At 38.5% G+C, this 25,750-nt stretch overlaps 1 protein-coding gene across 1 annotated transcript in view; it reads left to right on the plus strand.

Moving 5' to 3' along the window:
* CLVS2 (clavesin 2) overlaps nt 1–24,477 on the plus strand; it is a 56,489-nt gene extending 32,012 nt beyond the window's left edge. The window contains exons 3-5 of the mRNA XM_048297462.1: nt 8,620–8,730; nt 11,247–11,467; nt 16,187–24,477. Coding sequence (XP_048153419.1) covers nt 8,620–8,730; nt 11,247–11,467; nt 16,187–16,274 — 420 coding nt within the window. The 3' untranslated portion in view covers nt 16,275–24,477. The remainder of the gene's footprint in view (nt 1–8,619; nt 8,731–11,246; nt 11,468–16,186) is intronic.
* The last annotated feature ends 1,273 nt before the right edge of the window (nt 24,478–25,750 follow it).

Raw genomic sequence — 25,750 nt, forward strand, 5'->3', positions numbered from 1 at the left:
ATCTCTGTTTTTACTGGAAGTTTTCCTCCATAGAAGCCAGCACAGAGACACCCATGCTTATATGGCTTTGCAAAGACAGGGGGCTGATGTCTGAAGTTAGAATTCAACAGCAGTGATTTGTGGTCCTCTAGAGTAATAACTTGAATGACAGTTCTCCCTCAAACAATATTCAAGTTCCCTGGACTCCCAGGCACATTTTGCATGTGTGTACCACCAGCAGTCGTTCAGGAGTGCAGAAGAAGAGGGAAGCTGAAGTGGAGTTAGCATGTAGGCAATCATATCTTTTCAAGTATCTTTCTAAAGATAAAGTAGCTGAGCAGTTCGAACTGAGGCTTTCTTTAAAGCTGAAAGTCTGAAATAAATCTTTATTCTGTACTATGAGAAAGACATTTGAACACTATTTGGAACTGGAAATAGATTTGTCCTGTGGGGAACTGACTTCTTGAAACTATGTATACTGCATAGTTCATGATACCTCTACTCTTAATAAAATATAATACTTATTAATGGATCTCAAGTCAGTTATTCAATTTCCACAGTAATTTAAAGCTTAATTGTGCTGCACTCTAGATCTCAGTGTCTGCCCTCAGCTGATTTTTCTTAAATCACTATCCCTCCAATTTTACAGTTCAGTTCAATTCTCAGGACTGTCATTTGCATGGAGTGACAGATTAAAATTGGACAGCTCAAATGATTACGACTCTTAGTGCTTACTGCAGTGATGGAGATTGATTCCTCATAGTATGAGGAAACATATGGCTCATGAAATAACTCTTGAAACACTATGGCTTTCAGTTTATTTTATTGTTGTAAATTGAAACTTACAAAGGGCTAATCCAATTTTAATTCATCTTGTCTGAAACTGAGAGTTGCGTTTTTGGAGGAGCTTTGGATAATAAAATTGTAGGCACCAGTTTAGAAGTTCTCCAATTTCAGGGGAGAAAAAGTGAATATTATGGTAGGAGAAATGGTATCTTTCAACTCAGTAACTTACTGGCACTGCATAGCTATGCAATGCTATTTGAAAACATGCATTTTTGCCTCTGTGCAGGGTCTTTGTTCACCTTATCCACCTGCAGACCTGTGCACCCTATTGCCTGGACAGGCTCAGAGTAGTTTCTTGCAGATTTTGGCAGAAGCCAATCCTGAACTGAAAATCCTTAGGCTGGGTCTGGTTCTAGGAGATTGTCAGCTGGGATGATATACGAAATTATATGGAAGGCGTAAGATTTGGTATTTATTTACTTTATTTGAGTTTAGGTCTGCAAAATGAGTCTTGGCATGTGACTGTAAAACATGGGTCTTCCACGCAGGAATACTTTGTATTTCTCTTTCTCTACCTTCCTGTGAAAATTTTGAAAAGGGGCTAGAGAGGGAACAAGATGAGTATGTTTTTCTCTTGTGCATCATAGTAATTTCTTGATGCCTCTCCCTGAATTACTTTTTAATTTAATCTCTTCTGCTCCTCACTTTTACCTTCTTTCTATGGTTTCTGCCTTGCCTCGTTTCTTTCAATCCTTGTCTTAACATTATCTGAAAATTCCCCTTCCTTCCCACGTGCTGTTTAGCCTACTCATATTTGGAAGTCATCAGGTACAAGGAAGGGGGTGGTATCTGATAGCTACTGATGCTCCTCCTTGAAACTACCTCAGGCCCATGGGAAGCTTTCTGCGTGACGAAAAGCATCCTGACAGTAATCCTGTGGTCAACAGTTTGGCAGAGACCAAGGGCTGTTTGGACAGTCTCACTGACTAAAAGAGGATGACTTCAGGACGAGGGTGGTACCAGCTGAGGTGCTGGTGTGGCATTTCAGCTCTTGCTAGGCAGTCCCTGGCCAAAGACTTCTGCCTTCAGGAACTGAGTATGGAATCATTTTTGAACAGTAATTTTCCACATTATTTTTATTCCACCAGTATTATGAAAGCATTGTTACTGTATTTATGCACAGCAGTTAGCAGTATAGTGTTTTTTTCTTTTTGTCTGTAATCTTAATCTAATAAGACATTCACAAGCTGCCTGGAAAACAGACTTTTTTTTTTCCCTATGGGAATTTCCATAGAAGAAATCACCATCTGATAATTGCATATTGTAAAGAATGATTTTCATCACAGGGTAGAAAACAGAATGGAAGAACCTACTTCTACCATTGTTCTTACTGTTTTTCTGGCTTGGCTGATTTGGAAAATAGCATCAGGCTGCAAAAAGTTTTGGGTTCTTTTCCCCCTTTTTAATATCTCACATTCCAAATTAAGAGTTAGAAAAGAGTCAGTGTTGATAGTTGAAAACAGTATTGTCCTTGGAAAACAGCATTTTTTATTTCTTCTTTAAAATTAAAGCCTTTATTTTCAAGGTTTAAACTAAACCAATGGGCCAAGAACCAATGTCCAAAACCCCAAGTCCCTGTCAAAATGAAGAATTGCTAAAAGAATTCCACAATTTCTAATTAAAACTTAAAAAAAAAAAAAAAAAAATCAGGTCAAAACCTATTGAAATTAATTTTCAAAGACATAAAGTAATTTCAAATTAAAATTGAGGTTTTAGACAAAATACTTTCTTTATCAAGCCCACCTAATTAAAAATTGAGAGTGATATAATCCCTTTATCCAAATAGTGAAAGCACAAAATCTATGTAGGTTTTAAATTTTATTATATTTATATATAAACATGCAGACACATATGGTCAAATGGCTTTTAAATCCCACCTAATTAATTTAAACAATATAGAATTTTTATGAGTAGCATATTGAAATGAAAGATGGAAGACTATTTGAAATTAAAACAGATACTTCAATAAAAAAAGCAATATTGTCACTGGATGGATACCATCTCTCTTCTCATTTCATTCAACTTAACATATTTCTATATGAGCTGTAAGATAAAATGACCAATAGAAATGAAAAGGACTGCCAAAAGTCAAATTGCTTCACTGGAAGCTTCTTAGCAAAATGACAACATCCAGTTCTAGATAATTAAATCTTATTTTGTGGGAATGTCACTGAATGATGTTAATTTGCCTTTAGGTACTGTGCTTTTGGTTGAACACAGTAACAAAAATTTATTTGGGCACTTTTTGTTTGTCTTAGAAATGGTTCAACATTGTCTAATAAAAATGAAAAGCTGAGACTAGGAGACAACAACAGTTCTCTTCTTTAGTCTTACAGAGGGAAATCACTTGTGCAGCTGTTCCAGGGATCAAGCAAAATTTCACCACCTGAGATTTCTTTTTTTGGATCTGAACCTTAAAGTCTCCTGTTGTTGGACAACCTGAAGCTTAGTTTCTTCAGAATTTACTAATTTTCTCATAATGAGTTAGGGTGCTTATTCCCTGCCAGTCTTGCTGCATGTTTGGTGATTCAAAGCTGTCTACCAGCTTCCAGTCTAGTTGTGCTCCTGGTCTGGTTTCTCTTCTTTGTTTGGGTGTCGACATTGTCCTTTGTTTTGAAAGGTTCTTTCCTCACCTGTTATTTATTCTCCCTAGTGTGTTTAGCATCTGTTTTCGTAAAAAAAACAACCCAAATTCTTTTAGATGCTACAGATTCACTTTCCAGTCTTTTAATCATCCAATCCTCACCACTGGTTCCAGTCATGTCTTGAGCATGAGTGATCAGTTTTGACACACAAGTTTGTTTGTTTTGAGGCGTTGCAATTACTCGTGTCACGGATGGATGCTGGCAGGAAGTTTGGTATTAGGAATGCCTTGTTCTTTCCTACCTTCAGTGAAAGTTAACAGTTTGGTAGCAAGATGGGTGTCCTTTCCTGATGTGGATGGCAGTGATTCTTGGTTCCTCTGGTAGTTCAGCTCTTGGAGTACTAAGGAAGTGAACTATTCCTTCTAGTCAGAGCCTTCTCTTTCCATGATTTTCTATAGTCTTCTCTTTAAAGAAGACTGTCTTAAAAATGATAAAAATTAAGCTTAGTTGTTTAGTCATGCTGCATTTTGTAGCAGACAGAATGTTTCAGTTTCTTTCTAGTGGAGCTTTCCATTATAAAGATACTATTTTTGTTCATCATATTTTTTTTTTCTCCCTAAAGTGCTTGACTTTTTTGGAAAAGCTAAAGGAGAAATAATGTATTATCTTCAGGAACAAGTCTTAAGTCACATTTAAGAAATTAATAGTTTTGTATGCTTTCTTTGAACTTGCAGTTTTTGTTAGGAAGGTACAGCTGTTGCAGTTTTGACTTTGTAACCTCTTGTTGTCTGCAGATGCTACAGCCTGAATTCATCAGAGCACTCAAGTGCAGCCTTAAGTGAAGTGTGTGAGTGTATTCATTATGTTTGTCCAGACTGTCCTTTGAAGGATGTCTCTAGACTGTCTGCGAAAACAGTTTCACTGCACGTAAGGACAGCAAACCCTCAAAAATAACCCCAGAGCAACATGTGCCCAAGAACTCTCTTGGTGTTAGTGTGTGGCAAGGTGTGTCCAGACAGTCTGTTTGCAGGAGATGAGCAGCATACTTGTAAGGCTCTGATGAGAATGGGCTGCCAAGGCACCTTTGGGCACACAGTGGTCTCAGCAGTTTCTAAGACTACACTTCTAAAAGCTGTGCAAACAAATTTGATGACAGTACTGAGCTCAGCTAGGAGGGCTACTTCATTAAAAGTAATCTTCAGAGGTTTAAGTGTAGACACGATACTCAAGAAGAAGAAAATGCTATGGGCTTTAAGAAGTTCTTTGATTTTTTCACTTGGTAAAGACGAAAAAGGTGGGTCATTTTTATTATTTCTATGATGACAGTCCTGACACCACTAAGAAGACTCACAGTGGTTTTCAGTAGGAATTTGACACTTTTCTTTCTTAGGTACTGTTGAAAATGTCATATACTGTTTTTCTTGTTACTACCTGTGCTGTAAGAGCTCCTGCTGGCCAAAGTGGAGCAGGGCACCCTCTGTGAAACCCTGAGAGCTGGCTTAGGTGATGGCTGAGCCCAGCACTGGGTGGAATTTTATGTCTGGCAAGTAGAAACCTGGCTTCTTAGTATGTGCCAAGGGTGGTAGCAGGCAACAGCAGCTGGGTCCTTGGAGAGAAAGCTTGTAAAGATAGTTTGTATAAATTATGTTTGGCAGAGAGGTAAAATTGCTGTGCTGTGAGTCCACAGAACCATGTATCACAGGAGATGGAAACTAAGTGAGGGAGTTTGCTTGGGATCGTTCTGCAGTGCTGGCCATGCACTGGTAGTCCCCCAGTCCTCCAGACAGCAGCATGGGGGCATGCCTCTTCCTTGGCAGCCTACTGTTGTCACTTGCAAGCCTCGTGTCACAGGAACTGTGGGCTCTGATAGTAACTACCTGCTTGCCTTTGTCTATGGCATGGCCGTGTCCCAAACTGTGCTCATCAGAAACATGCAAAAGTTGTGTTCCACTGCTGAAACAGAGGTTACAGTGAATGGGATGAAAAATCCACCCACTGTATACATAATTAGTTCTTTTTTGTGGTTTGGTAATACCCCATCAGATTTATTACTTTTCCAGTCAGAAGCACAGCTCACTTTACAGCTGATCTCCATCTCTTACTGTTTTCTGGCAAGAGATTCCATTTACTTAGAATTCATGTGATTCATGGGTTACAGGCTCGTCTGTTGAAGTACAGTATGTCTGCAGAGGCAGTTGTGACTGCCACTGTGCTTGTAACCTAATCTGCATAAAACCCCAGAAGAATCAGTGATTTGAAAGAAATTCCTACCTGCTGTTTGTGTAGGATGACCATCTGTCTGGCAAATCCCCACGTGGAAGTCAGATACATCTGAGAAGAGCAAGACAACCTTCTGACACCTGCTTCTCCAGCAGATGTAGTTGCTTATTCTGCTTTTTTATTTTCTTCAGCAGGTGCTTTAGGGATTTGCTTTTGGATCTACTTTCAGCAGCTTTTGAATACTAGTCTAAGTACTGTGTAGAATGCAGGATCATTCTGACCAAATCACCTTTTTTTTTTTTTTTGGCACAAATTTTGAGGGGTCCTAATTACACCTTAGGAAGTGCTTCTGAATCTGGGCACTGCAGTTCAGTTCCAGAAACTGAGAAATACCCAACTTCTTTAGTTCCAGAAAATGTATTCAGAATTTCTGAAAAACACTGAGGCAAACTGGCTTTTAAGATCAAGTGGCATCTTCTATTTGAGGATTGTTCCCAATATATTCATGATCCTCCATGTAAATGGTTTCCAAGATGCAGGAGAAGAGAGTATACTTGTCAGAATGGTACTTTTTAAGGATAATCCTTTTGTCTGCTGGAAATTTTATATCTTTAAAAAGACACAGAGCATTCTGAGGCCACATTAGAATACAAATGCCTATGGCACTCTGCTCTGAATCTGTGTTTGTACGTCAGTTTGAGATATTCTATTCATGCCTATTGAGATATTCTTATTCACAAATTGTCCTCAGTTTCTGTGTGACTCTCAGCTCCGCTGAGATTTCTGGAGCTCTAAGTGCGTGCTCTTTTGTGCATGGTATGCAGCATGGAGCCCTGGATTCCTTTGCTGGAGAGCTGGCCACAATAATCCAAATAAACACAACCTTCTGTAGACAAATTGTAAATTCTGTAACTAAAGGTTAAGGTGTCATCCAGTGATTTATCCTTCCTAATGGATTTTTTGGTTCACTGTGATACAAACATAATTTACTCATAGTTGTGTCCTCGAAATGGTGTTTGGGGATCTACAGTACTGAACAGGGTGTATTATGCGTCGAATTATCAACCATCCTGTTCAATATTTAGTTAATGCTTACAGGAGTTGGGCCTTTAGCAAAATGAGGCTTCTGCAGCAATCTTTCAATAGGATTGTCTTATTGCAAAGCTGCTGTTAATCAAAAGTTTCTGGAGAAAAGCTGCAAAACAGACCATTGATTGCATTGACTGTTGTGCTCTGGCCAGCCAGATGTGAGCAGTGTGTGTTGTAGTCATCCTTCCTGTAAACTATTGTCAAGGTACTGCCTCCTTGATGGAAAATCCAGCAAGTTGTTACAATTTGAAGGTCAGAGGTACCTTGCTGTAAAGAGCCTGCGGGTTAGGCGTACTTGACAGGATGTGAATGGATCCTTGGAGAGGAGTAAGCAATTTGTACTTCATTATTCCCACAGGTCTGAACACATTTGCAGAACTAAAGAGGTTCTGTGAATATGCATGCAGTTTCACTTTTGCAAAGTATATCTCTATGTGGAAACATTTAATGAAAGATTTCCTTCCTGCAGTTTCTGCCTTCCTTTTGTGACAGTTCTTGTTTGGCTTGAATAGTTTATAATTTTTTTCTTGGGCATTTTGTTGGTGTGTGCTGTATGACCCTATGCTTCAAGTGGTGCTTTGCAGATTACATCTAGGCTGCTGTATGTTTCTCTACGGCCTCCTCTCTTGTCTCCAGAGGAGGCAAAATAGGTCTATTTGCACAATGCACCCTGTCAGACCATTTAATTGCCTCCTTTTGAGCCTATGATCCCACTGGCACAGACCTGAAGCTGCCTTTATTGCATCCACATAGGAGGAGAAAGAGAGGAGGAAGAGAAGGAGGTATAGCTGGAAAGGATGTCCTTGTTTGTTACCTGTATGGTCAGATGGGAGCTGCTGCTGCTGTGAGGAACCTGGTTTTGATCTGAGTGGCTGCCTATGCTGTGTCACCTGTTGAATTAAGCTTCAAATGAAAGCCAATAATTTAATAAGTGTGTATAATTAAGAGAAAATTCACTGAGAAGGTTCTGACATAAGCCATTAAAAAAAGGGAGCATGCATATACTGCACCTGTTTACACTTCTTTCCTCCTTCCTCAATGGTATAACTCTGGGCAATGTAGGAGACGGCTTATTGCATTGTTTGTGCATATGATCAACCAGGCAAAGACAAAATGAGGACACACAAGGAATTTGGCAATTGTATTCCAGGACAGAGTGGCTGCCCTCCTCAAACTGCCAAACCCTCTGGCATATTCTCTCGACTTAGAAATTGAAAATGCATATCAGAATCTTTTCCTAGTGAGTTATCTGCCCCTTGTGATTTTCAGCAAGTAAAAAAGAAAAGCCACTGCTTCAATACAGATATGCTGTCCTTACATTTAAGTTCCCAGAAGGTCTCTGACTATGTGACAAGAATTACTGTCATGGATATTGCATAACAGTTTATGCATAATCTTTAATGCAGTCTCAGTTTTATGAAATATGGATAATATTGGAGACATTTTGAATAGTAGTTTAGATTTACACTTTCTTTTTAAGGTGGAGACGAGGGACATTTTTAGTGCTCTTCAATGTCACTGGAAGAGTTGAGATCGTTACTATTAAAAATGAATAAAATCCATAGAAGTGGAAAAGAGAAAAATACATTGTATAAATGGATTATGGGCAAATCATAAATGTTTAAAGCATTTCTGGAGGTTAGAAATGCCATGCCTTTATTTGAATAATGTAGCTATCTCAGCACACTTCCTCCACACTTACTCTGTCCAAGCTGTGTTACTCCTTGGTGTGGAAGGTTGGAATCCAATTGAGAGAACACAGTTTGGAATAATCTTTCTTCTTGTTAAAGGTTTATTATTAAGATAAAGGCGTTCAGAGAAAAAAATAAGGTATTTGATGCATGTCCTACATATGTTAAGAGTCAGCTCAAATTGTATGTATTTGTTTTGTGACACACAGGACAGCTTTCCAGCTCGGTTTGGAGGAATACATTTCGTCAATCAGCCGTGGTATATCCATGCCCTCTACACAGTCATCCGGCCCTTTCTAAAGGAGAAGACACGAAAAAGGGTATTCTTCTTTTTAATTGTCCATTTCCTGCCAGTTGCCGTCAGCAGATGCATCATAGTCTAATAAAGTAGATCAACATGAGATATCAGCTTGCTATTGGTGGAAAATGTTTAAATATATCTGTGTGGTAAAAGGTACCTTCAGCTGTTTTAGAAACTTTTACAACATTATCCTTTAAGGACACAGTCAAGCAGTGTGCTTAAATGTATTTTAAAATGTAAGCATATGTTTGCTCCTGGGGGTTATATAAAAAATATTGCCACATTACAGTTTCTATTAAGGTTGTATTCAATTCCATTCTATTTAATTTCTGTTAAAATGATTTATGTCTTTATTTTAAAAACAGAGTTAGTGAGTACAAAGTCCTTTCCTAGTGTGATTTCCTTGAGATTAGCACAAACTAAAATACCCAGCTGGCATCTAGTAGTATTAGTTTGCAAATACTAATTTGAATGAAAGCCAATAAAAGGGAATTTGTGTGCATGCATCTGTGCATAAGCATGAGCAGCCTCCAAGATGTTGCTGAATTTGTACCACTTGCATCAGTGCTTGGAGCACTGCTTGGAGCAAATTAGAGCTTGGTGGTGATAGCTTATAGAATGATTATTTCTGTAACAGGAACTTTGTCATCCAGGAAAACACAATCAACATCATGTACAAAGGCACTACAAAGAACATGATTACATTTTTTTGTGGAACCAGCTCTCTAAGCAGCTCTGTATTTTCTCTCCTCTAACACAGTCTGCAAGGCCACAATGATCCTTGGTGTGTAGCTGTTTTTCACTGACAGATTATGCTTGAGAGGCCTCTGGTATTTACAGATTTTGAACTATAGATCACAAAGCCTTTTATGCAATATCTGTTATGAATATGCAAATGAAGCCCCATTTTGCAGGATTCAGTTGCACTCTGTTGACTGCAGCTTCTGCGAAGAACATTGTAGTGCCAGATATGTCTGAGGCCTTTTCAACTCAAGTGCTGGGTATGCATAACAAGGGAGTAAAGTGCAGCTCATAGGAGTGTTACAGCATTAAAAATGAGTGACAAGGCAGTTGAACATGGAGGCTTATCAGTAACCATCTAAATTTTTATTTCGACACCTGAATCAATGGCATATATTTTCAGAAATGCTGACTTTTTACAACTGTTTTTTGTCAATACCAAATACCTATAAAAAGTAGTCAGGTAGTTAAATATTGATTTACAATTCTAAACTTAGTGTCAAAATGTGAAAGTTATGGCCAGCACATAAAATTTAAATCAGATTTAAAGTATTGGATGCAGAACAAACAATTGGGGGAAAAAAAACCTAAACCCCACAGAATTCTCTTTAGATTTTTTTCATTAGGCTTATTATTTATCTGGGGTTTTTTTATCCTGAATTATTATGTATTTTTAAAATTTGTCAGGTAGATTTGCAACTGATAGTTATATTCAGATAAATGTAGTACTAGCCATATATAAAAACAACTGCTAAGAAGTAAAACACTCAGCTATAAAGGCACCATAAAGCAAATTACTTTCACCATTAATAAATGTTCTTTCACAAAAGGACAAGTTCCTTTCTGAGATGAAAGAAAATCACTGGTTTTCCATGGTCACATTAACTTTTCTGTCTCCACAGCTGACTGGGAAGATGGTCTAATATAAGCAATAAAAGACAAGCATATATTTAGTCTGTGTCTTTCTGCCTTTTGAATTTAACTCTTGATAAATCATGCTAAGGGTATAGCTGCTCAGAGGGGTCCCTGCAAGGTGAAGTGGAATGTTAAGGATCTCTGAGGGGAAACAATAAAGTTAAACATAAATACAAGTATTCATATATATGTCATACTAATATACAGATATGTAAATGTGTATGAATGTCAGTCTACCAAAACATTGATGGTAAATATCAAATAGTCCATCAACTATTCCCATCAACTATTCAGTGTTGTCACAGGGATTATTTTACTGTTATTACTTACTTCAGGTATTGTCAAGTATAAATGGCAGTTACTGCTATCACTAGATTAAGGAAGAAAATATTTCCAGCACTGTTATCATTGCACTGCACAATTTATCTTATTTATAGAACTCATGGCTGGATGCTGACAGTCAATATATATTCCTTGTTGCATATGGTGAATATTTTTTTTATTTATTAATTATAATCTTAATTTAATTCACTTACTTTAATTCACAGAATTAGGGAGGTCAGTTAACAAGAGATTAACAAGGCTGTCTGTCTATCTAATATTCTGTCCATCTAGCTACCAGACATCAGTTCTTGCCCTCCTTAAGTCCCTTTCCCTGCCAACATTTTAAGTTATTTATACTTTAATCACTTTGGAGATTTATGAACATGGTGTGACCATGCTTAACGCAGAGGTGACATGTGCCTTCCTCTGCACCTCTGTTAGCCCAAAACAACCAAAATATTGAAATTCTACAAAATTCTCCTGATGATGGTCTCATTTGGGCTTTGATGATTTTTGGTGATACACCTGTGTTTTTACCTGCATGCATACATATAGATATTCCTGCATGGTAACAACCTCAACAGCCTGCATCAGCTCATCCACCCCGAGATCCTGCCTTCAGAGTTTGGAGGAATGCTGCCCCCCTATGACATGGGGACATGGGCAAGAACACTGCTTGACCATGAATACGATGATGACAGTGAATGCAATGCGGACTCCTACAATACTCCTGCAAAGGATATAGAAAAGGACCTCTCTCCCAAATCCATGAAAAGGTGAGTTAAAGTTACTGCTGTCTTCTACTATTGCCATAAGGTTAACATTTGCCTTCCTCCTCTTTTATGAAGCTGTAGGTAGTCAGATAAATTCTATCAGTCTATTATATATGAGGACCATTATTTTTTTTTCCTTTCTTAAAAAGATCAGTGTTGATGAGAGATCATGGCCTTGATCATTACTCATGTGAGTTGTGAACGCAGTGCAGCTGATTATTTCTGTGGTGCCATATAGGTTGTGTACACAGTAATGTGTTTGGAATAAGCTGCTATCCCACCTCAGCCTACGGTACTTATTAGAGAAACAGTGCTAGCTGGAATGAGCCTCCGTGCAGAGGGTAAATTGGGGCCAGTTTTCTTTCTGGGTGGTGATGATAGCTCTTATCTTCCTCCATCTCGTAGCCCACTGCCTGGTATCCACCAGCCTGTAAGGGCCAGGGCATTTACAGTGTTTGAAACATCAGTCACAGTGACTGCATGCCTGAGAAAATAGGAGGAGAACCAGGACCAAAATCAGTGCCAATTGCTATACTCAAGCCTGGTAAACATCCTGGCATTTGATACTCTTCTCTTTGAAAAGGTACAGTGTAATTGCTTGGTGCATTTTACCTTTCAGAGTAAAGTATAGGAAGAGCTTAGTTACCTCTTCAGTAACTATGGAAGCAGTGAAGTCATTAACTTGGGAGGGGTGAATCTGATCCAACCTTGACAGGGCAGTAGTCTAAACTGAGAAAATGGTAAGGATTACAACTGTGATATAAAAGGTAGCAGAAAGGGCAGCAGAAAGGGCAGCAAAAGTCAGAGTGCAGCTCATGAGGGGGAGGCCTAGCAATGGATCAGAAAAGAACAAACAAGGCAGAAATCAATATATAAAATCATTAAAATTAAGTTAGGATGTGCTAGGCTGGGAACCCAGTTTCAGGAGATAGCATGTGATGCAAAAGGGAAAGAGACTCTGGAAACAGATCAAACAGGATAAAATAATTTCAGATTTCTCAGCCAGGAAGATGATTTTGGCTGGAAAATATTGCCTAGACTGGAAAGGACAGTGGGGTTTAAAAGGGAGATATTTTTGTGGAAACAGAGGAGACAACATAAGATTGCTATAGGAAATAAAAAAAGAAAAAAGCAATAAAGTTTAAGGATTTTGTGTTGAAAAAACCTACACTGCATTGGAAGTGGGAAATAGCAAGAAACTGTATAGGAATGAGCTAGGATAAAAAGTTAAAAAAGGTTCTGAAACTATATGATAGAATGGTACTGGCATGGCTGCAAACCTGGTCTCAAATTCCCAGTGAGGGAGCTTTGGCCATAAATTCCCAGAGCCTCTAAAATCCCCAATGCCCAGATACATGAAGCTAGAATTATGTAATTAATACAATTAATGGAGAAAATGGGACAGAGAAAAAGAGCCAGGGGAGGGGAAAGGTGAGCAATACACTTATATATGATTTGCATGTAATACAAGAATTATGAGACAATAGAGAAGCTGTCTTAGACAGAAGGATGGAATTAAGGAACTGAAATGCAGAAATCTTTCTGCTGCAAAATGATGTCGTGAGAATAAATAACTTCATCCAAGGGTGCAACAAAAAAAAGTATGAGAAGGCCTGTGATAAGTCCTTTTGGAGCAGACTTTTCCAGATTGTCCTGGGCAAGCATATTACTAAGTGGAAAAGCAATGAGTTGACCATGTTCTTTATTCTTTGTCAAATAATTTTTATTCTCATTTAACTTTTCTTAAAAACTTTCATACAGTATTACACTTCAGTGTAAGCTTCAAATTGACATTCTTTCAGTCTGGGTGAACTGACACAGTAGGAGACCTGGTGCAGAAAAGAAACATGTTGAAATTTATATCTGTATAATATTAAACTAAAATTTCTTCACCTTCTATGCATTTTCTCAGTTAGCATGCCCCGAGCATCTGCTGGAATCCTTGTTCCCTGCTGCTGGACATGAAGAGTACTAAGTAGACTTAATATGCTGGTACTAAGATTGGCAGAAAGTCCCAAGACCTCCAGCATGTTAAGTGCACAGACTCTGTTAAAACACAAATAAAAAAGTTAAGATAAAACAAATAAACTCTATTTCATTAAAAATTAAATTTAACTTGGATTCAGAAATTGATAGGTTGCTTCTCTCAGTTTAAACCCACAGTCAGTATCATACGTTAGTGCAGAAGATTTTTAACACATAAAAAGCCATGACTAAGTCAATGAAAAGTGCTTAGCTTAGAACAAATTTCACAAGCAGATAGCAGACCTCCAACAATTATCTTGTTTTATTTGGCTTACCATTTAAAAATTAGTTTACTGTACTGAAAGAATGTCTTTTTAATACCACAATCCTACTGAGACTTCATTTCTTTCTTACTCATTTTTTGCCCCCAATGTGAACCACTGACATTCCTCCAGATCTCCTTGAATTTGGTTAATTGGATGACTTCACCTTGAAAGGAAGGTTGATTGCAGAGAGGATGGTGGAGATAAGGAGGAATTAATGCCACCTGTAGCACATACCTCTGGGGAGAGCTTGTTTATGTCATCTGGCAACATTGCAGCTGTCTCAGCAGTCAGGTTTAGCCTGTGGCTGTGCTCACCCGTGGCTGTCATCCTGAGGCACCCAGCTGGAGACCTGCATCCTCTTCTCACCTAACCCAGCAGGGCAGATATCTGTGTTGATAAGCTTTGCAGAGGAGCTGTGGTTTGGTTCCTCACCTCTGCAATGGGTCTTTGTAGTATAACTCTGTCCCACTGTGTTTTCTGAGAATGTATTCAGTAATGTTTGTAAAGTTATTTGGGAGATGTAGGTAGAAGAGAAGGAGCTTAGACTTAAGCAAATGCTTTTCCTTTCACATACCTTCATTTGTCAATTGCTGCTGAAGGGGATGAAGCATGACAGTAAATTTCTGTTTAAAACTGAGTGCAAACTGTTTCTCCTTCTTCTTTAAGGCATTTGGGCGTCTGAGCTTACAAACCATAGATCAGGATTTGTGCAGTTCAATTTTTACACCTGCCTGGGCATTGGGGATTTTGGAAGCCCTGGGAATTTGAGACCAGGTTTGCAGCCATTCCAGCTCCCCTTCAGTTTTTCCCAGATGAGAACTGGAAACCCTGTCTGCTCAGTCATTGGCAGCCAAGGGAAAAGGCTCAGTTTTAGCACTACATCCAGTTGGCAAACCTTTGAAGTTAATTTGCTTCCACAGCAATTTTTGTCATGAGCTGGATTTTCCATGAGTGCAGCTTCCCACCAGCAAATTTTCAAACAGCTTTGCATTGGCATGGTACCTTGTGAAGATTTTAAAAAAGCGTTTTTAATTCAGCAGTTTAGTTTTCTGCCTGAGGAACTGACTAGTGTTCAGGATGAGTATTATTGTACACTCTTAATTAAAAAAGTTTAAATTATGCTTATCACAAGAGAGATGGTCATATTTTTAAAGCTAATTTTCTTGATTTTAGTATTAGTATGAGAATGTGATAAATATTATTAGAAAATATCTTTGTATCTAAAGTTTTCATCTACGCTTTAAGTCAGATGTTTTTTCTTGTGTTTTTGTAAGTTTTCTTTAGATTTTTTTGAGAAAGGTCTCATCAACCTCATTCATTGTTTTCACTGGATGATGCCAGTTTATGAGAGTGGCAGATTGACTCCATATGCTTATTTTAGGAAAGGTTAGAATTTGTAAAGGTTTTTCTCTGCACTGTAGCCCTCTAAATGGGCAAATCTGTAGCAATGCTGCAGGCACAGTGTGCTTCCACTGATCAAAAATAGATGCCTGCATTGTAGAGATGTATACATGCTCTTTAGTCATCTTAAATCTTCTTTACAGAAAGAAATAGGCATTTCCTGCATGAGGTTCATCTCACTAAAGGAAACATCTAACAGGGGTTGCATTTACTGTACCCCAGAACTGGCTGCTTTTTGATCAGCTGAGCCATAGCTGATATGGGACCCCATCTTAACACTTCAGGCGTTGTTTTCTATGGAGCATTTTGATTTTGCTGAGGACTGGGTTTTCCTCTTTGTCCGTCACATATGGCTGTTGCACGGTACTGGTACCATGTTATGCTTCTGGGCTGAATCAGAGAATCCAGAGGAATTTTACAATCACCACTGAATTTGCCCTCATCATCCTTCCCTGCCCTGTTCAGTTGAGCTGAAAAGTGAGTTTGACACATTTGTTCGCTGCTCCAGAAATCCTGCTAACCATGGCACTGTTCCCTTGGTTTGGCTTAGGATCTCGCACTGTTGAATTAAGATGCTATTCAGAAAAGGAGCAACTTGTGCTTCCAGCTGACACATCCTGCTAATTGCAGTATGTGATTAGCCAGCTGGGTGGCTGAATTGCACCTTCTTTGCCAGTCCAGTGCTGTATAACCTTCTGGAGAGACGGTCAGTGCTTAAGTCACTACAGAGGACAGCTTAGTTTGCTCTTGTGTCCGGAGGATACTCCCTGCTTCATGATTTCACTGAAGAGAGGATCCACATTATTCTACCTTTTGCTCCTATATTTACAAATCAGCACTGAGCCCTTTAAAGCCCTGTTATCCTTCCATGAGGGTATTTCCTGATGATTTGCAATGATCAGATGCTTGGGTAATGCTGTACCATTATTTTTAAGCCCTGACAGAAATTAAAATAAACAAAAGAAAGCTGAGGTTTACCCTCATTTGTCTTGATCTAGAAATGTCAGATAAACATGTTGTCCCTCTGCAGGTCTCAGTCAGTCGTGGATCCTGGGGTGCTGAAACGCATGGATAAGAATGAGGAAGAAAACATGCAGCCTTTGCTTTCACTTGACTAACAGTTTTTGAGCATTGGACATGAACTGAGGTGGAAGGCACTGCCTCTCAGCAACAAGCAAATCATTGGGAAAGAGTGTAACAGCTGGAATCCTATTTACTCGTGTTAATGTAGCATAATGGCAGCAGGTTTTACTATTCTGCCTGAATTCTGGATGCCCTTTGGTGAAAAAGAAATGGAGAAAAAAAGAAAATGAAATAAAAAAAAAGAAAAGGAATCAATAATTTATTCTGTAAGTGCCAACTTGTTTGTAAATACAATATAATCCTCCAATTTTACTTTGTAAGTTATGGTAAACAAGTGCTATGGAAATGAGTGACTATTAAACATGTCAGTGAAGTGAAGTGCACCGTAAAAAAGAGAAGAAAACGTGTGTGTTCTCACATGCGCACACACACACACACACATACACAGAGAGAGACATGTACTGAACAGAGAGAAACATGTACTGAACAAAGAGAAACATCAAAGTCAATTAAATATTGTCCTTCCCATGGGAAGCCAGCTAGTACATTGACTACTGGGTTTTTTCTGCAATGTTCATGTAGTGTGTGCTAAGATAAAGAGGGAATATAAGAACTTGGGAGATGCTGTAATCAATGGAATGTAGGAATTGGTTTAACAAATAACCCTGGGGCTTAGGATTGTAATTTAGCATAAACCATGTGCATTGTGAGAAAGATCACAGGTGAACTGGAACCAACTCTTGGATAGCCTTGTTGTTTAGCTATATGGATCTCTGAGGTTTCTTCCCTAACTTTTCATTTACACAAGTAACCTGGCTTGGTACCATAATCTGGGTGTTGTAATGTGGGACACGTTGGAGTTACTTCTCTTGCATTTTGGGTGCACATCAAGAATTTTTCCAGAACTCTTGTTCTCCCTTGGAGCAAGACATTAGTCCTCTAAATGCAGGGTAATAACCATTATCTGAAAGTAAAGCCTGGCAGCAGAGGTTAGAAGTTAATCACTGAATCCTGTGCACTGGGAGACTGGATACATATATATATATATATTTTTACCAATCTCTGACAAGCATACAAGGTGGCATTGTTAGATAAGTATATTTCATTGGAGATTTATACAAGAAATCATACCTATTCAATGTACTTAGATATATTATAGATTGTATATTGAGACACTGTCATTATTAATATAGTAAAACTTTCCATAGATAACAGCATTCCACTCCAAGCAAGGATTAATATTAATAAGTTGTAGTCAAACATCTCAGCCTATATGTTTAGGATACCTTTGTTTTGGTTGTAGTATAACTGTATATATTGAACATGTGCCATAATAGAGAAATACATTTTACCTCAAAAGGTCAACAGGTTTCACTAGGGATTGGGTAAATCAGCCGAAACATAGGTATTGTGTCATCTCTGTGTGCTGGCTGATGTGTGTGCAGCCTGTGGTATGCTGAGGTGAGAATGTAATTTCTTATTAGGATTTACATCGACAGTCAGAGTGGGAAGACACACAGGGTGCCCAGCAAGACATCTGAATAATTAGAGGTATTGTAAGAGCATGTCCAGGCAATGCAGGGATTAGTTAGGAAAACACTGACCACAGTGGACGTGCTGGCTCACGACAACCCTGCCTCCCAAGTGCTAGAGTTTGAAACATTTCTTCCATCACTTCAGTGATCAGTGAAGTTTTAAAGTTACTGGTTGTAGGCCACCTCTCCTCATCCAGGATGATTACAGCTGTAAGATTTGGTAGGCTGAGATGAGTTAAGAGCAGAGAGTGAAATCTTGAAAGTCTGTCGTCTAGAGTTTAGCTGTAACTCCTGTGGTGACAGCTTCAGCGTTTCTCAGGGCTGAGAGGACCCTGACTCTTCCAGCATAACCCTTGATTAGCCCAGGCAACACACAGATAAAGCTCTCCTACTTCACAGGTCGTTAGCAGCACTGATAAATAGTGTAATCCCTAATATGCCATCACCTTGCAGGAACTTCTCTGAACAACTCATCACCTTTCTGCTTTCCTAATTCTGTTTTCATGATACGTGTTAGGAAATGCAGAGAGGAGAGATACAGAGCCTGAACTTCTTATCTGTCTGTCCTACAAGTTTTTCAGTAGTAGAAACTGTTCTAATACTACTTCTGTAGTTTGAGAGACTTGAAAAAATGATCTGTTCTTATTTACTATTTTATTCAGTTCTATTTTTCACATTCCTTGTAACATCATGTTGTATAAGTGAGATGTGTCTCCAGTATTCGCATAAGTGCCATATTTGAATGTATGTTATATATTTCCACACTTCTGGTTAGTAAAATAGTATGTCGTCATTGATATGATTTTTAAATCCTTATCAGATAAAACTTAAACATCAGTAGAAATTTTCTCCTTGTAAGGGCTTCAGGATTTAGTCAGTACTCCACATGCATACAAACTGTGACACAGTGGTGATCAACATCTTCATGGATCCATTTAGATACATGGGCCTGACTTTGCTGTAAGACAGCAGAATGCTGATTTCAGAGTACCCCACCTGTCCAATCAAAAAATGCAAATCCATTCCTGTATGAACTTAAAATTTGTTTTGAAGCTTATAAATATTTGTTTGAAAATCCTTTATTTGTGCACTTAACTGTAATTTATGTAATATTTTCAGATGCCTGATTTCAATTTTAAGGTAATAAGTATTAATACATTCTTTCCAGAAAGTGAAAGTAGGATATACTATAATTTTGTGTAACTAGGACCTCATCTTTCAGGAAGAACAAAACTGCTTTTTCAATAAGATTCTCTCTGTTAAAGAGTCGGGCTACAGGTCTTCTTGGCTGCAGCTTTTATTTCACTGAAGCAAATTCTGACAGTGGTAATTGCAGTTGTGACATTGAAAAAGAATATGGAAATGGGTAAGAGAAATAAATATACTTTACCTGCTCTCAGTATTCTTTCAAGGCATTTCTCTTTTACATATCAGGGTACATAAAGGGTTCCATCTTTCTTGTAGAAAATCTTTATAGGTAGTTCAATTTTTATTAGATGAATTTGGACTGAAAACTTTTTCCAATCTTTATTACCATAGGAATTGCTGTCTAATTTTTATAGCAGAATTGAAGTGCTAAAACCAGAATGCAGATGTTTGGGAGGAACTCCTCTTAATTTCTTACCTTTCTTGTGTATTGGGTAGAATGAAACCTTGTTGTAATTATGCATGCCGATATGCATATTAAAAATATCCTGCAATATGAGGAACTTAGTGGAGAAACTGGATATACCTGTCCAACAACATAAAAAAAAAAGGAGGTTTTAGAAAAAAAATGTAAAAATTGATAGTTTTAAGCCTTTGCTAAGATGTAAAAATATCCTCTTACATGATGACTTTTCCAAGACACAGATGTTTAAAAATATATGTAAAAGTTATGGAAACTTTCATGACCAAAACCTCCTTGTAATCAGAGATATCAGTAGACTCTGATTTATAGAGACAGGTAATCAGACCCACTAAGCTCCAACAAATACACAGACTCCCAATAGTTATTAGTTGTAAAATAGTTTGAGATGTCTTTACAGAAATGTAAATTTACTGTATAGCATATTTAAAAAGATGTTTTGCACTCTACAAACATGCTATGCCTAGCCACAAACTGAACACAGAATTAAAGAAAAGAGGAGTAAAAGGGGCCTCAACAGGTCACTCATATGCGGAGGAGCAGATTCACTTTAATGTCGCTCTCAGATGTTTTAGCTCAGTACCTTGCATGGAATGCTCTTTGTATTATTTAATCATAGTCACAGCCAAGCCTAAGCACATTACCTGACAAAATTGTAACCTGGCAGTGTTTTGTTCATGCCTTTTATTATTTTCCTGTTCTGTTTGGGAAATTAAAGTTTGTCAAGCATCCTAAGAACTACCATTTAGCATTACTTGGAAAACACTGCAATAAGCTTTGGTCATATCCCTGTTATTATATTGTTTCTGTTATTATTATCGATGTATGTATTTGTCAAGTCTTTTGATAAAGTCATGTTTGAAAGAGCATGCAAGAGAGAAAAATCCAAAATCAATCAGGCTTCAGGATTTTGTTTAGAATATTAAAATGGGATTTTAGGGGGATGCTGAGTTTGGATTTGATAATCTTTATTTGTCTCTGGGGAATGTCCTGCTGAGCTATTGTCAGTGTTGGGTTCCAAGACAAATTTGGAAGATAAATATCAATATGAAAGACAAAAGCAAATGTCTCAAAGGACTGTACTGAATAAACACTTAATCACATGGCTAGCTGGATCAGGTCCCCCTAAAGAAAGGTGTTTTGCAAGTAGCTTGTGAGTGTGTACTTCTGGTGCTGAGAATAGTTCTTTTGTCCACAAACTTCAAAACACTCTATGAAATTGAGAAAATAATAGTTATCCTGTTTCTCAGATAGCAAAACAGAAACACAGCAAGTTAGAGACATATGTCAATGAAATACATTTTTCTATATGGCAAAGATGACACTTTGATCACCCAGTCTGATTTTAACTGCCAGAGAGAAAATAATGTGTCCCTATTTTGTGTAAGAAGGTCCTATTTCCGATTCACTCATGCTTAGTTTCTTTAGAACACTTTACCATGAGACCTTTGCAAACCAGGGGTGATATGCTTTCCTGTGGAGTTAAATCCAAATTTAACCGTTTCTGCTGAGGAAATAGCAAAAGGGGAGTATGTGCCCCAAATGAAATGCCTTTCTTCCCTGTCTGATTGTTGGGAAAAAAGGTAGTTTAATTCAAAGACCCTCCAAAAGGAAATTTGCCCTGTAAAGAATTCTAAACTTGGTCAGGGATGAAACAAGATACTTATTTCCCATTAACTGTACAAGGAACATCAGTGTTTCGTTTAGAGGCGTGCTCAAGTGACCCCAAATGAAAGTGCAAGCCAAGTAGATAGAACCTTACATTCTGTATTGCCTTGTAACTTTGAATGATCCTGGGTCAAAAGTCTATATTTAGCAGATTCACTTGGACATTCCCTTCAGTCTGCATTGCAGCTTTCAGTTGTGTGGGAATTTTTTTCCTATCAGCTTTTGGGATCTTAGAATGACATTGACCCCTGTTGGATTGCACAAGTTGCAAAGTGGTTTTGTTGTTAAAAAATAACAACTTGTGCAGGGCTGGGCAGTGATAAAGTTGAAACATGGGGCACGAGTTCCCACTATTTTGTCACTTCTCCTCCGGTGTTTTGTGTCTGTAAACTGCTTTGATTGATAAAAGACGTGTTAACACTTGCATGATATCAATTTAAAAATAGAGAAAAAAGAGGTTTTTGCAGTGAGTTCAAAATCAGAATTGATGCCATTGCTGTGGAATCCAAAGGGAGGTGGGGCACTGCACACAGGTGAAATAGAGAGACTTCAAATGAAAGATGCTGATAATTCCTTATGGTACACGTTTTGTTAAAATGTGGCCAAAGTATTTTCTCTGTGGGGACAGTGGTCAGCCAGATCTTTCTGAACTAGTGGCTTACAACAAGTCCTCTCTAATAAAGGTATGACAAAGCTTCCTTTTGTAGAGAATTCACTTCCAGAGAATTGACATATCTGTCAATTTGCAGTAGACAAATGGTGGGAGTTAGTTAGGATTTTTATTTGATATGGAAATGGTGCTGTGATTCCTTAAAGAGGCTGTCACATCATCAGCAACACACAGCAGTGCCTGAAGGCTGGCATCTCAAATCAGGTCCCTTAGTTAATAAAAATTTAAGGGTAGAAAAAAATCAAGGGAAGAGATAATAGAAGATGATAAAATACAGTAATTAAAAAAAAAATCAAAACAGAAGCAAGCTTGCAGTGGAAAGCTGTATGAATGACAAAAATGATGTGATAGAATTTGCACTGACACTTCCAAGAAATTAATCAGTAGCCTGAGTCCCCCACCCCTAGACTGTGAGCAGATTTTCCATTTTTCACACCATCTACCATGTATGGCCACGATGGAGTTTCCTGAATCTTTATAAAATGTTTGAGTTACCATATAAAATGGTAGGTACTGTGGCTGAGCTTGTGAACATGGTTTAAGGGATCAGAACATGACAGCAGAGCCTCACCTGGAAATGGAATATGTGAAGTGCTGTGTCCTGCCTGGCTGAAGAAGTCATGGAGGCAGAGAATGAAAGGACCCCTGTGGCTGTAAGGAAAGGTGGAAGGCCTATGGAGAAAACAACCTTAGTGAGTTGGAATGAACTTGTTGGCCATTTTTGTAGTGAGGGAGGCTTTCACCTGCTCAGTAATATGAGAGGGCTTACAAACCCCATGACACATCTGTCATCAGGAAGGAGAAATAACATATTTCTCACTTTACCACACAAACCCAGTTTCAATACATTTAAACCTGATGCATATGCTGAACCTGAAGTGCCTCTGCTGCTGCTTTTTCCACAGTAGCTCCCAGGATGTGGGTATCATGTAGCATGCAGGAGCTGGAAGGGTAGAACCCCCCAACCTGTCCATAGGAAGAGAATGGAGGGATGTATTCTGCAAGACCCTGTTGCAGAGAAAATTGTGCGGGAGAATTCAGCGCTTGCTTGAGTTACAGCCTGCCTTGCCCTGACATCAGGGCCTACTCTGTGGAAAGCTGTGACTGGAAGTGTTGTGGGAATCTCCCCTACAAACCTGGGTGTCTTGTGCTAATTGTGCAGCCTTCGAGCTGTAGCTGGCGATCTGTGTCCCATGTCTTTGAACAGTGCTGCTGGTGATGTTAACTGTAGCCATTAGTCACTCAGAGCACAGAGGATTTAAAGGAAACTGATGGCTTTAAGCATTGCACTCAGTGCCTAAGAATATCAAATTGGTGATTGTTACAAGTAATGCCTAAGATTATGATAACTTAAAGACTTCCAGGGCTTGGTTGCATTGTATCCTTGATGGGACTTAGTGTATAATCACTTTCCTTTGAGTATGGTTGTCCCTGAGGTTCACCTGCATCTTTGATGCAGCAATGGTAGAAAGAATTAAATAGTAAAAAATGTCATTCTAAAATTATGAATAGATTACCTGACACTATTAAAAAAACGGCTTTGCAGTTTGCTAGTGTTCAACTTGAGAATAATGCCTCTTATAAATCATTTGCTTCTCTAGCTCTTTCACCCTATTGTGAAATGTGTTCTGCAAAACATTCCCAGCTCTTCAGCCCTTCTCCTACCCTCTTGCATTCAACACCATCCTGTCTTCTGTGTGTACTTTATTCTATGAATAACAGAAGAAAACTGTAAAAAAACCACACTGATAATCTGCAGACTAGATCTTGAGGACGAGTATTTTAAATATTTCCCTTATATAAATATCTGGTTAACAGGGAGAAATGGAAAATGAGACCAAGGCCAACCACATGATAGCGGAATACAAAACAGAAGAGTCTGTCTAGGAGTATAGATGAGACAGCTCTTGTGATTTAAGATGTTACCTTCCCCTGACTGTTAGTTGTCATTCTTCACGTAGGAACTACTGCCCCAACATTTAATCAACAACAGATTACAGAAGTACTCATGTCCCAGTGAAGGCTGTTCACAAATCATGTTAACTCTGTTGATTCTGCGCTCATGCAAATACAAAAGCACTCACATAATCTATTAATACAACTCTGTTATGAGAATAATGATTAACAGCTAGTCATGGCAACATCTAAAATTGCAGATTGGCAATCTGTGCCTTAAGGCTCTTGTAATCTGTAGTACTGGCATAGTGGTAACTTCTGAATAATGGGTTTTTGCATGCAGCAATCTACTTTGGAGCCTTATGGAAAATATTACAGCATCATATCAAAATTCAAAAATAAAATAAGGAATAATTTACAAACAGTGCTTGTATCCTCAGGATAAAATTTGTTTCTTTCTCAGCTCAGTACTGTTAGGACTCAGGGGGTCTGAGATTTGTAAAGCCAGGACAAGTTTATTAATCATGTTCTTTCTCTGTAAAGTTTCAATAACTGTTCTCTTTTCACAACTTCTTGTTAGTTTGAATTTTATTCTTGGATCTAGTGAAATGGTTAATTTTGATCTGTTGTGTTCTAACTTAAAGTCTGAAGGTAAAACAACTTTGTGAAACATCACTCTTTATATTGTATATTTAAATATCATCAATTCTGTGTGATCAATGGGCTGTTTTGGAGAGTGCTACTACTTTAAATCATCATTGGTTATTGAGGAAGAATGACATTCTGTTAAATAAAATATGACCAAATGAAAATTAAAATACATATATATTTTTGTGTTTGTACATGGGAGTGTTTGTCTGGCTTCCTTGTGCTAAAACATGTATGGAAGACATATTTCAATTGGATGAACTGCACTTTGTTTTACCAAGGTATTGAAAGAAAACTGAGTGGTATGTCAGCATGGAAGTCTGGTGACACTGAATGTCTCTTTCCACCCAGCAGTAAGTTTTAGAGAGTTAACATATTTCACATTTACAATATTATTTTGAACTGTCACTTGGAAGTCTCTCTTGTCTCACAGGTGAAGATCATGTAGCGATGCAACGCAAGGAAAGCTCATTTCCCCCTCAAAGATAACTCCTACTCTCCTGCCTCTAACACTTGTCTGTAGTGTGTTCCCTAGCATTGTCTTGTGTTCATTGACTTTTCTTTTGATGCCACATCAGGGAGAAATGGTATTAGCTCTGCACAGAGATGTCCCTTTCTTTGGGAAAATGTTTTTGTTCTCAGGAGAGATTAACCAGGGTAGGATAGAGGAGGCTGTGTGACATTGGAGCACTGCCTGATGAATGACTGTATTTCATTCTATATGTTGATTTTTTTCCATGGGAGGGAGAGACCCAGTGAATTACAGTAATGTGTTTATGTGCTTTTTAATGTCATTTTTGTAGTTGCTTTAGACACAAGGACCTTATTCACCTCTTCTGTACACTTTCCATATCTTATCTTTGGTTTACATAGATTAAAAAAAAAAAAATAGGCTGCAGTAGCTTCCTGTTTCACACATAATCTCAGTGGTGTATGCAGATGCATTTCTTATGCCAGCACTGCAATATGTTGAAAAAATATTGATGGTTTCTCATCTACGTGGGAAAATAGTCCCTCAGCTCCCAGGCACTGCGTGGCTGTACACAGTACATAAGCCATGGCTGCACAAGGGTGCATTTCATCATTACATGGCTGTGCGAGCTGCATGGCAATACAGCTCTCTGCTCCCTTGGAAATCCCTCACTTGCATCCCTCTGGCTGACCAGAGTTGAATCCCCTGTAATGATGTGGTTTTCAATGCCTCGCTAGAGTGTTTTGAGTTGTAACCACTACCCATTTGTATGTTGCCAGGCAGCTTTTCCCTGCAAACAATGTGATCCCAGTGTGTGCACCCGTGTGTGTGTGTGTGTGTGTGTGTGTGCATGTATCTGCTTGTCTCACCCCACCTCCCATGCTGGACCCCCTTCCCTAATGTCATTTATCTGTGGAAAAAAAGAGGCCTCAAAGCTGGCATCTTGTGTTGACATGTGACAGCATATTGTGACATGCTCAGCACACCTGGCCCTG

The sequence above is a fragment of the Corvus hawaiiensis genome, chromosome 3 (genome assembly GCF_020740725.1).
Source record: "Corvus hawaiiensis isolate bCorHaw1 chromosome 3, bCorHaw1.pri.cur, whole genome shotgun sequence".
In the NCBI taxonomy this organism is placed as follows: domain Eukaryota; kingdom Metazoa; phylum Chordata; class Aves; order Passeriformes; family Corvidae; genus Corvus; species Corvus hawaiiensis.